Source organism: Dama dama, chromosome 30, assembly GCF_033118175.1.
Source record: "Dama dama isolate Ldn47 chromosome 30, ASM3311817v1, whole genome shotgun sequence".
Classification (NCBI taxonomy): Eukaryota; Metazoa; Chordata; class Mammalia; order Artiodactyla; family Cervidae; genus Dama; species Dama dama.
The window spans coordinates 50233284-50246043 of record NC_083710.1 but is presented as its reverse complement, the minus strand read 5'-3'; the positions used below and the strand labels follow the sequence as shown (position 1 = coordinate 50246043).

At 35.2% G+C, this 12760-nt stretch overlaps 1 protein-coding gene across 3 annotated transcripts in view; it reads right to left on the bottom strand.

Annotated features, from left to right (window-relative positions):
• The window catches only part of PIBF1 (progesterone immunomodulatory binding factor 1), a 222750-nt gene that overhangs the window by 30097 nt on the left and 179893 nt on the right, over positions 1-12760 (bottom strand). For all 3 annotated transcript variants that reach the window (XR_009691357.1, XM_061133609.1, XM_061133610.1), the window contains 2 exons: positions 10105-10235; positions 3788-3872 (listed from right to left, as the gene is read on the bottom strand). Coding sequence is in view for 2 of the 3 variants with exons in the window: in XM_061133609.1 (XP_060989592.1) it covers positions 3788-3872; positions 10105-10235 (216 nt within the window). In the remaining variant the exon portion in view is untranslated. The remainder of the gene's footprint in view (positions 1-3787; positions 3873-10104; positions 10236-12760) is intronic.

The window sequence follows — 12760 nt, the reverse complement described above, 5'->3', positions numbered from 1 at the left end:
CCCTGGAGGAAGAAATGGCAACCCACTCCAGCATTTTTGCCTGGGAAATCCCATGAACAAAGGACCCCGGGGTCACAAAGAGTTAGACACAACTGAGTGACTAAACAACAATCCTTTCTTAACACTCTTTTATTAGGTTAATACACTTTCTCTAAAGAAAAGATGAGAATAAAAGTTATCCAATACACTTTCCAAATATACACAATAGTTTTTGAATGTATCAATTCTAAAAATTTATAGAAAAAGAGGCCACTATCAATTTTATCCTTCCTGGAAATTCTTAAGACCACAACTGAACTACTCATGTGAACGAGGTTTTAGGCTAACATTTTGAGCTAAGACCAATACAGAAAAGAAAAATCCTGTGGCCATGCCTCACCTATCCTAGCATTGTCAACCCAGGACTATCCCACTCATTTTCTTTTTCTCATGTAACACATATTTGATAACTATGTAAATGAGGTGGGGATCTCATTTCGTATTATTACCATACACACACAGTCTTACCAGAACTAAGTAACATCACTTATAAAATTAAGGCAAGACCTGTCCAATGCAAAAAAGAATATGAAAGGCTTTAAATGTTCATTTGGTCTCTTTATGAATCACTTATTTAAACTGAGAAAATCTGGCTGATTCAATCAATGACTCACGCTAGATCATCTTCACAGGGTCCTGCCAGGGGTGAGGCGTGCTCTCAGCAGCCAGCCCCGCGCTGGGCGCGCCCCTGAGAGGGGCACCTCCACTGTCTTGTGCCTGCGGTGACTGCGTGCCCTCCCCTGAGTTTCAGTCCTGGTTTTCACTTTCAGTAAATTTGACTTCTTTATCAGAGTTATTCTCATTCAACTGTTATCTACTGGCTGTTCTGGGCACGTCACCCTCAGAGTCATAAAATGAATAAATCAATCTTGCAGATTCTGTTTCATCAGGTAAATGTTCAAAGGAATGTTCAAGCATATTCCTGGGTTACAGGCTATTTTCTTTCCATAGAAGCCTTCTGTATTTGCATTTGGGTCTGCATACATTATAAGGGCTTCTCAGGTAATGCAGTGGTAGAGAATCTGCCTGCCAATTCGGGAGATGCAAGAGATGTGGGTTTGAACTCTGGATCGGGAAGGCTCCCTGGAGTAGGAAATGGCAATCCATTCCAGTATTCTTGCCTGGAAAATCCCATGGACAGAGGAGCCTGGGGAGACACAGTCCATAGGGTTGCAAAGAGTCACACGAGACTGAGCATGCATGCTGTATATGTGATGCAAGTTGGTGCAAAATGTTTCTTTCTTCTTCTTTTTTTTTTGGCCAGGAGGCGTGTGGGATCTTAGTTCCCAGACTACTGATCGAACTCAGGCCCCTGGCAATGAAAGTGAGGAGTCCTAAACAATAGACCATCAGGGAATTCCTTCAACCATTTCTTAGAAAAGATTACAAGCTTATATTAGATTTGTTCCATTAAACTTGAATTTTTACTTTGTTTTGGGGGGAAAAAAGTTACTTTTCTTTGACTGTTTGGCATAAAGAAAAGTCATAATGTTGGATTATTTTTATACCAAAATGAAGAAACCTCAAATGCACGCAAATTAACTGATAATTATTTAATTAGATATGTATCCTTGCAAACTTCATTAATGCCATGTGGTAGCTGTCAATTTAATTCACCTTGCTAGTATTTAATTTTCATGTTAAGACATATTTTCCTTTAAACCTACTCAAGTCTCAACCCACTATTAAAACTTTTAGTTTTTATCTGGACTCATGAATAATGTGACTCCAAGTATGACATACAAAATATATAAATGAAGGTTTTCATATATTTTTCAGAGTTGAGCATAATTCTCTAAATTCAAATGAGACCTGCCATTCTAAATACATTATCTATTATGCAGCTTTTTGGGGGGGAAAAAAAGCTTTTTGGTATGGACCTCTGTAACTACTATTTCTTAAATATTCAGTTTTAAAAATTTTTCTTAAGATCCACATACTGAATAAATCTGGCTTCCACAGTGAGGCAACAACTATTTGAAATCAGAATCCTAGGACACAAGTGATAGTAGATAAGGCCTGGAATGCTGAAAGTTGGAAAAGAGAATAAATATCTTCAGAAATTTCTCTACTCTGTAACTTGTTGTCAGGTCTACTTATCTACCTAAAAACCATCTCTAAAATCTAGCCCAGGGACACTTTCTTATCCTGTTCACCCATCACATAAAATACACCTTTAAGAGAACTCACTCCAAAGGCCATTTCTAAGATAAAGACAGTCTCCCAATTCCCTTGACATTATTTCTAGGATATGTATCTTTATATTGTTTCTAGGAATATTCCTTGCTTCATCTCTCTCAATAATTTCTTCCTAAATACCTGATATATCTTTTCCAGACTAGGAAGCAATGTCTTCAGGATACTTATAAATCAATGATCTGCTTTGAGCGTTTCTTTCTCTGTTAGGACTGCAAAAGGGTAAAAACATGGCTAAGACAAGACAGTGATAGTACAGTGGAAAAAATTCATGGATTAAAAAACTAAGCTTAATGATACCAACTGTTGGTGAGAATGCAGAGCAACTGGAACTCTCACTTGTTGCTGGTGGGAATACAAAAGACATAGTCACTTTGGAAATAGTCTGGCAGTTTCCTATGACATTAAACATACACTTTCCACATGACCCAGTAGTCCTGCTCCTGGTATTTACCAAGAGAAAAGGAAAATTTTATTTACATAAAACCATATACACAACAGTGTACAGCAGCTTTATTTTTAAGTGTTCCCAAATGGAAATGACGCAAATGACCCTCAACTGTGAATGGATTAACAAACTGTGGTATATACATACAATGGAATACTACTCAGCAATAAAAAGGACAAATTACTAATATTTATAATAACATGAATGAATCTTTTTTATGGCAACTGAGCAAAACCCAGACTGAAAAGACCAATAATTATATTACTATGGTTATTATTTCCTTTTTTGGCTGTACTACTTGGCTTGTGGGATCTTAGTTCCCTGACCAGGAACAGAACCTGTACCTCTCAGTGAAAGTGCAGAGTCCTACCCACTGGACTGTCAGAGAATTCCCTGATAATTTTATTTATTTGACATTCTGTGAAAGGATAATGCCTTTTGTGGGAAAAGGGATAGAAAACAGATCAGTGGTTGCTCAGACTGGAGTTGGGGAAAAGGGTTCAAGAGGGAATTGTCTGTGATGATGAAACTATCGTATATATTGCTTGGGGTGATGGTTACAGAACTGTGGGCATTAGCCAAAAATCACAGAAATGTATGCTAGAAAGGGTGAATTTTATTGTATATTATATCTCAATAAATCTGACTTTAAAAATGAGAAAGAAAACTGAGGTTATCCCAGTGACCATCTGGCTCTAGGCAAACCCCTTAAAACTCATTTTCTTCTTTTATAAAATAGGGATTGTATTAAGTCTAAAAGATTTTTCATGAGGAAGAAATGAAAGAAAACTTATGGATTTTAAAGTTCAACACAAATATTGTACACTAGGCACTGGCTACAGAATGATAAACAAGACAAGAGGTACACTAAAGAAATTTACTGTCTAGAGGGAGAAAGGTGGAACACAGATGATTATTAAACAACATGGAAATTCAATGACAGAGATATGAATAAGGCAATAAGGGGCCGTCAAGAATTAGGAATTCCAGGAATAAGAATTAACTCATAATGAATACGGGCAACTGGGATCCAATAATCTCAACCCAATTTGATTCTGAAAAAGCCTCAAGTGTTAAAAAGTATTGACAAAATGGAAAAGGTACCTCACGATGATTTAGAAGTTGTTCCAAATCTAATGCCATTTGATCCTTCATTTGCTGCAAAGCTGACTTTTCTTTATTTAAATTGCTAGGGGGAAAAAAAAATACACCAAGTTTAAAAAAACTGTCATACTAGTCAAATTTAACAAATAAGAAATTGTAAAAGACTAAAGACAAATTTGAACATTTGAATTAAAGAGAAATTAAATTTATAGTTCATAAAGATATCAGATCAGTGACTACAATGTTTGATTTAGTCATTGACCTACCTATTTTATATTTTTTCAGTCTGACAATGTGACTGAAACATTTTCATAGAATACTTTGCTGCCTAGTGGGGGCATACAATTAGTGTTTTCTTAAAGATGACTGGTTATTCCTCACTGAAAGTCAAATTATAACATTTATCCTTAAAACTGAAAGCATATTTTATAATTTACCACATACTAAGTTACCAGCTATATAACTGAGATAAATTAATTAGATATTTGGTCTATGGTAAATGCAGGAAAACAACTTTTGCCTCCGTATTCTTAGTTCAGTCTTTAATTTCTAAGTCTGCATTGTGGATTTCTCTTTGAAATGACCTATCTTCTGATAGGAAAGGGTGACAAGTCTAATTGTAAGGACATATGATTATTTGAAAAGATAAATATCTGAGGCTTATCTTATACTGTCTGGAGTTTTATTATTCAACATATAAAAATTAGTTAGAACCATTAAAAATTCTTTGAAAGCCACTGGGGTGAGTCTACTCAGACAGTACTGCAACCAGGATTAAGAAAAGCAACAGTGAATTGAAGAAACACAATTCCTTGAATGTCAAAACAGAATCTGAGATGGTAAAATTAACGACAATTGTTTGCTGAACAGGTAGGATGTTTTAAGTTATACTTTAAGAAAATGGAATGCCACCAATTTTTCAAATATTAGGGAGAAGTTTTTTAAACTCAAGGAATAGCAGTAGGTGTTCTGGGAGAACTGGTAATTCCAAGGACTTGAGAATAGAGAGATTCAAATTCTCTTCCTTCCTAGTAATAGAATTCTGTCCTCTGAGAGGAAAGACTAGATGCAATTCTGACTTCCATTTCCAACTGTGCCACTGACTCAACTGTGTAGTATAATGCACCACAAATACCACCCCACTGAACCTCAGTAGTCACATCTATTAAAGTGGAAATGAAGCTCACGTATGTCAAAGGGACATGTGAATTATCTAATGAATGATTATATAAAACACTGAACACAAACCTCTACATACATGCTATACTGTGTTACTAATTTAGATAAGGAAGAGTCATCAGAGGAAAATGGTAATTAAATGTCAATAAAGGTAAGCAGCTCAGCAGGAAAACAAACTGACTTTTGTATTTAGGCGCCAGAGATCCTACTGAGCCGAGGAGTTGAAAAAAACTAGATGATATAAAGGAAATCGCGTGCCGTGTTCTGCTTGAGTTCCCCGCAAAATGGTAAAGGATCGGGTGTTTCTGTAACTTTATTTTATTATTTTTTTTCCATTTTTTTAATTTTTATTTTTATTAGTTGGAGGTTCTATAAGTTTAAAATTCTATCTTTAGCTAAGAAGACAAAATATTTTTCAAAATGAAAATAAATGTCCAATAAATAGGAAGAGGAATTTTCAAAGAACAGATTATGTGTTCGTATACATACTCATACATTTACATATTCATATACACGTACCCCCCCACACAGAATGTAAACATGTACTCCATGCAGTACACACATGGGTGTGCATACAAAGACACAGAGACACAGGCTCTCAAATACCAACAGGCCCATTAAGTAAAGGACAGTGTAACAGGAATGGAACGTTGATGTAATCAAAGGATTTGGACCGAATAATTCATTAGAAATGCTTCATATGTAGTGCCCAATTTTTTCAGAATAGAGTAAATATGTCATATTTAAGTAACAAAAACAACCATATAATATGGAGTAAAAGGCAAGTGGATAAACTGGCTTACAAAGCAACTCTGCGACACGTTGGCTCCATAGACTACATGCTGTGTTGGATGTTCAGTCGTGTCTGCCTCTTTTTCGAATGCAGTCTGCCAGGTTCCTCTGTCCATGGGATTTTCCAGCCAAGAATGCTAGAGTGGGTTGCCATTTCCTTCTCCAGGGGATCTTCTTGACCCAGGGATTGAACCTGGGTCTCCTGCCTTGGCAGGTCGATTCTTTACCATTGAGTCATCAGGGAAGCCCCTTGGGTGTATCTTTTCAGTCTTAGCCTTGTCTTTCTTAAATCAAAAGGGGGACTACTTTCAACATGTGGGTCTCTAAAAGTGAATATGATGATTACTATATTCTGTGTTCTTCCACACACAGTAATTACTCAGTGGAAGTTTAATCTCCATAGGACATTTCATAACAGTGGAAACTTACCCTTAAAAATACAAAGCTTCTATGCGTGACTCATAAAGCAACTACAAAACAAATCTCCTTATAAGCACATCTACGGTGAATGGTATATTACACCCATAATTGTTCAATTCACTGTTAATTATTACTCAGAAATTCGTGTTTATGGCTCTGTTTCACCTGCTGTATGAAAACATATTCCTGATATACTGTTCCTTAACTTCCTGGATCAATATACTCTGGCTTAGTCTTATAAGCCTAAGTAGTCTACTCCTCCTAAATGACTAGTTAACAAAAAATGGAGAACTGACAACAGAAAAAGAAAATTTATGCTAATTCTCTTTGCATGCTTCATTCAGTCCTGACCTATAGATCAAACCTATAAAACTCAGACACTCTTGTGGATTGGTGGAGGATTGTTAAAAGTACTGCTTTTAGAACAGAGTATTTCTTTAATGACAGTGAATAGTGATATCTCAAGTGTTAGCTATTAACATGTTTATCACAATCTCATTTTAGTGCATATTTACTCTAACCTTTCTAGGCACTGAATAAATTGTATCAATAGCTAAACTGGCAAGTTGTGGGTGTGATATAGTGATACTGCCTTATTTTGTAGAAAAGTGATAAAATAATATTTAGTTCTTTAAAGAAGGTTATATTGTATAAGCTAGAGAAATATTTACAAATTAATCAGTCTATGTAAATATTCTTTACAATTAAAATCCACACCCAGCAAAAACAAACAGGAATTTTCAAGGAACATAAGCACTTAGTCATCATTTTGGATGGGTCACTGAATGCTTAAATTCTGAATTAATGAAGGACAAGAGGAAGGGAGGTAACATTTACTGAGTTTCTCCTGTGTGCCGGAAGCTTTTGCTTTTTATATGCTACTTCATTTAATTTTCACAATTACCCTTTGATGTTCACATTAATATCTATATTTTCACAGATGCATTTACCATGAGGAAAAAAGCCCAGGCTGATGTGTACTTGAAGCCCAGGATAATTCTACTCTATTTGAAATGCCACTGGCTCAGAGTCAGCGTGACGGTAGACAGAATGTGGCCTAACCTGCTGTGTCTGACTTGCTGACTGGGCTGCGTATTGTATGGCATCTTTTCCTCCATGACATCAGGGTACATCTACAGCATCTTGAAAGCCATAATTAAAATGCTGAAAGCACCATAACTCTTCACATTAGAAGACAGTTGCTTCAGTGAAGAGCAAGACTTCATATCCTGTGAAATATTAGTTCAGAGTCTACTAAAATAGTATATAATAAATTTATGAAACACAGACAGCTTTAAAGGTCTCAGATGTTTAGCACATAAAATTTTTTTTGTTTGTTTAATTCCATAATTGGCGTAGCTCTTATGATTACTTCCGGTTGCTGTTATTAAGGGAGTCCTAATTTTTGTCATGGAGAAAGAAATGGCAATCCACTCCAGTATTCTTGCCTGGGAAATCTCACGGACAGAGGAGCCTGGCGGGCTACGGTCCATAGGGTAGCAAAACAGTTGGACCTGACTTAGCAACTAAACAAATTTTTGTCAAGATTCAGCATATTTTGAGAAATGTTATTTCTCATTTGACAGATAATTTTCAACATAAAAATATGCTAAAAATAAGACAATACTAATAATATCAAACATTTATTGAGCATTTTAAGCATAGGAACAGTGCTATATATGTTACAAAGGTTGTATCACTTAGTGTCAGAATAACTATGTGAATTAGGTGCTGTGGGTGCCTCCCTCATTTCACAGATGAGAAAACTGGCTACCGTGTCCAATACTACAGCCACTAGCTAGCCAAAACTGGCAATGAAAATTAACATTAATTTAATTAAAATAAAATTGAAAATTTAGTTCCTCAGTAACACTTACCATATGCTCAACAGCCACATGTAGCTGGTGGCTATCATACTGGACACTGCAGAAAGGTGATATTTTATAATGATAGGAAGTTTTACTGGATGAAGTTCAGAGACTTTAATTGATTTGCTCTAATTCAAAACTAAGGACGGAGCTGGATTTGTCCTTGTCCTCCTCCCTTTTAAATCTGTTTTTTGAAAAGTAACTTTATTATGAAATATTTCAAGAGAGAAAATTTAATAGGCCCCCATGTTTCTGTCACCCAGTTTCAACGATTATCAACTCATGAAAAGCTCTCCTTTTAACTGCTATTCTACACTATTTTTTGTTTTTTTGCTTCTCTTAATTATATTAGTGAAAAATTAGCTCTTATTCAGTTTAGAACATAGGGAGGCAGTATAACATAAAGGTGAAGATTATGGAATTAGAAAGCAGACAGATCTGGATTCAAATTTTGGCCCTATCACAAAACTAGTATGTTCTTAGATAACAAATAGCTAAATTTCTCTAGGGCTGAATTTGTTCATCATTATAATTTTCTCCTGCAGCTAGCTATATTTTTCCTTATAATAAACATTTTTAGCTATCCTAATTCTTAGTAAAATAAATATTCAAACAAATTTACTTGAAGGTAATTCTGAAAGAGGCAAATTTCCCACAGGGCTTTTTATATATCCCTGCTCCAAAATTACAGAGGTAAAACAAAACTCTATACAAAATTTCAAATATAACAAATTTCTATAATATGTAAAGAAAAAATTCTCTTTGGGGCTCACTCCTCAATTTCCCTAGGATAACCAAGTGTCCAGTGAATGATAAGACCTAATTTCTATTGCTCCCAATAGCTATTTATAGGACGGTTTAGTTAATTCATTGAATTAATTTAATAATGCTGGTTATGAATATTTTAACTTTAAAATTAATCTAGAAATAAATTGTTATCTATGTTGACATTTAAAACATCAATGTGATTTAAAATTACTTTATTATATTATTGAAAAATTATGATCAAGAATAAAATTCTAAGCCAAGTTTTTGGTGGGGTAGAAAAGAGAGGAAAAGATAATTATTCTGATTCATCAAAAACAACATTCACACTTTCGAGTTAGTTATCAGAGAGCTCCAGTGGCGCAAACAGTTAGCATGTGGTCCTTATATGGAGTTAATTATCAGTAGTTTTATATTTTTGGTTACATATCTTGGGAAACCTAAATTTAATAGTTATCTTCTCCAATAATTTTATTTTAAAATAAACTACCTTTTCTAATTACTTAATTTAAGAATCTTCTTTCTCATCTAATTCTTTGCTTATACTTTTATAAATTGGTTAATAATTTATCTAATTATTTATTCTAAATAATTAAAAAATCTAATGATAATTAAGCCAACTAACCAAGCATTCATGAGTTAAAACATCTTTCTTTACATAATATCATTATTCTACTGTAATTTAAAAAGATTAAAATGATCTCATTAGATGAACAGGTAAAGAATCTGAATAATTATTCAGTGGAGCAAGTCTTTTGATAAGGTGTCATGTAAGAAAACAATTTCAACTAAGGACGTGAAAGGAATTTATTTACATTGAGGTAATTTATGGTTTACTTCATGTAAAAGGTCAGAGGCAGAAAAGCCTAAATTCCTTGGCAAAGTCAACAGGAATCTAAGTAAATGTGTACATTTTATCTGTTTAAAAAGTCGTTCTGACTCCACAAGTGGCCCATCCCACTGAAGAATTCTCGGGAACAAGGACAGCATAGGTTGGCCGTTGTGTGCCCTGGGGTGGGAGCAGTGCTTTGTCAATCAGCGTAGCATTGCTACTTTCAGGGTAAGACTTCTGATTTATCTGGTGGAATGTGAATACCTTAATGGGATGTGACTTAGCTTTTCTAAGAGAAATCGAACACATCACATTTAAGACCACCTTCGTCAAGTACATTTTTTCTTCCCAATTTCCAACCTCAACTCAACTACAGGAGTATAATGCTCACAATGCCTTTATTATCCAAATAAATAATAATAACATTTTATTACTCAAATACAAGACTTGTAGATGGTTACCTGACATCTTTTTCGAGTTCGGTAATACACTTCTTCAGGGAATCAATCTTAGAATCTCTCTGACGCACTGATTCAATGAGATACCTGTAAGGTTGTTGCGTCTGGTTTAACAGAGAATTGGCCCTGTCAAGCTAAAGAAAAAAAAAGTTTTATTAAAATCCAGACAATTTTATAAGAAACTGAAACTGTTCAAAACGCTCTAGCACAGATACCACCAGCTCTCCCTTAGATGAATTACTCTGAAAAGCTCTTCCTGTGTAAATTTGAAAGTTTTAAAAATTACTAACCAACATACTATTCTTTAAAATAAAAATAAAGACCATGTAAATAGGAAAGAAACATTTTAAATAAAATATTTAGTCTTACCAATTTGGGGCATGAGTCACATAAATTTTCTTAGTGTTTGTTTGTCTGAGACAACATGTAATATAAAATTTATCTTTTAATGAATATCCATTAGCTACAATGAAAATCATTTATTTGAACTTTATTTCTACTCAAAATAATATAGTGAAAGTGTTAGTCACTCAGTCATGTCCAACTCTTTGCAACTCCATTGTTGCAAAACTCAATGGAATTCTCCAGGAAAGAATACGGGAGTGGGTTGTCATTCCCTTCTCCAGGGGATCTTCCCAACCCAGGGATTGAACCTGGGTCTCCTGCATTTTGGGCAGGTTCTTTACCATCTAAGCCACCCAGAAACCCCCAAATAACACAATCACTTATAATTCAGTAATTTTTCCTGCTTTCATATTCCTTCTCATCTTTACTTACATACCTAAACCACTATGTATAATTTATGCACCTAAATAACTATATTATGGCAGAAAGTGAAGAAGAACTAAACAGCCTCTTGATGAGGGTGACAGACGAGAGGGAAAAAGTTGGCTTAAAGCTCAACATTCAGAAAACTAAGATCATGGCATCTGGTCCCATCACTTCATGGCAAATAGATGGGGAGACAGTGGAAACAGTGGCTGACTTTATTTTTCTGGGTTCCAAAATCACTGCAGATGGTGATTGCAGCCATGAAATTAAAAGATGCTTACTCCTTGGAAGGAAAGGTATGACCAACCTAGACAGCATATTAAAAAGCAGAGACATTACTTTGCCAACAAAGGTCCGTCTGGTAAAGGCTATGGTTTTTCTAGGGGTCATGTATGGATGTGAGAGTTGGACTATGAAGAAAGCTGAGTGCCGAAGAATTGATGCTTTTGAACTGCGGTGTTGGAGAAGACTCTTGAGAGTCTCTTGGACTGCAAGGAGATCCAACCAGTCCATCCTAAAGGAGATCAGTCCTGGGTGTTCACTGGAAGGAATGATGCTGAAGCTGAAACTACAATACTTTGGCCACCTCATACGAAGAGTTGACTCATTTGAAAAGACCCTGGTGCTGGGAAAGATTGAGGGCAGGAGGAGAAGGGGACGACAGAGGATGAGAGGGCTGGATGGCATCATCGACTCAACGGACATGGGTTTGGGTGGACTCTGGGAGTTGTGATGGACAGGGAGGCCTGGCTTGCTGTGGTTCATGGGGCTGCAGAGTCGGACAGGACTGAGCGACTGAACTGAACTGAAAATATGATTTAAACAATCATGTTTAAAATGTAAACATAAAATTTATGATTTTGTGCATTTTACAGTGTACAATTCAATGGCATTAAGTACATTCACAATAGGTAAGCATCACTAGTATCTATTTCTAGCACGTTTTCATCAACCCAAACAGAAACTCTGTACAGATTAAGTAAAAACGCTCCCCTTAACTCCCTAGTTCCCAGAAATCCTATTCTTTCTATGTGAATTTGTCCATTCTAGATACCTCATATAAGTGGAATCATATGATATTTGTCATGTTGCATCTGTTTAATTCATTTAATTCTAACGTATTCAAGGTTTATCTATGTTGTACCACATTCCTTTTTATGGCCAAATAATATTCCAATGTATATTTAGAGCATATTTTGTTTATTCATTAATCTGCCAGTGGATGCTTGCACTGTTTCCACTTTTTGGCTATTGTGACTAATGTTATGGTGTACAAATATCTGTTTGAGCCCTAGTTTTCAGTTCCTTTGGCTATCTACCTAGGAGAGGAGTGGAATTGCTAGGTCACATGATAATTCTATATTTAACTTTTTGAGGAACTGCCAACTGTTTTTCAAAGTGACTGTATCATTTTACATTCCTACCAGCAATGCACTTGGTTCCAATTTCTCCAGATCCTCTCCAGCACAGTTATTTTATGTATGTACTGGCCATTTGTATATCCTCTTTGGAGAAACGTCTATTCATACCTTTTGCCCATATTTTAGTTAGGCTTTTTTTTTTGCTGTTGAGTCATATGAGTTCTTTATATATTCTGGATATTAAATCCTTAATCAGCTACATGAATTTCAAATATTTTCTCCTATTCTGTAGGTTGTCTTTTCACCATCTTGATACTGACCTTTGATCACGAAAGTTTTTAATTTTGATGACATCCAACCATACTTATTTTTTTTTTGTTGCTCATTCTTTTGGTATCATTTTAAAGAAAACACTGCCGATTCTAAGGTCATAGATTTTCTCCTATGTTTTCTTCTATTTGTTTTATGCCTTTATTTTTGAAATTTAACATATTTGATTCAATTTGAGTTAATTTTTATATGCAGTA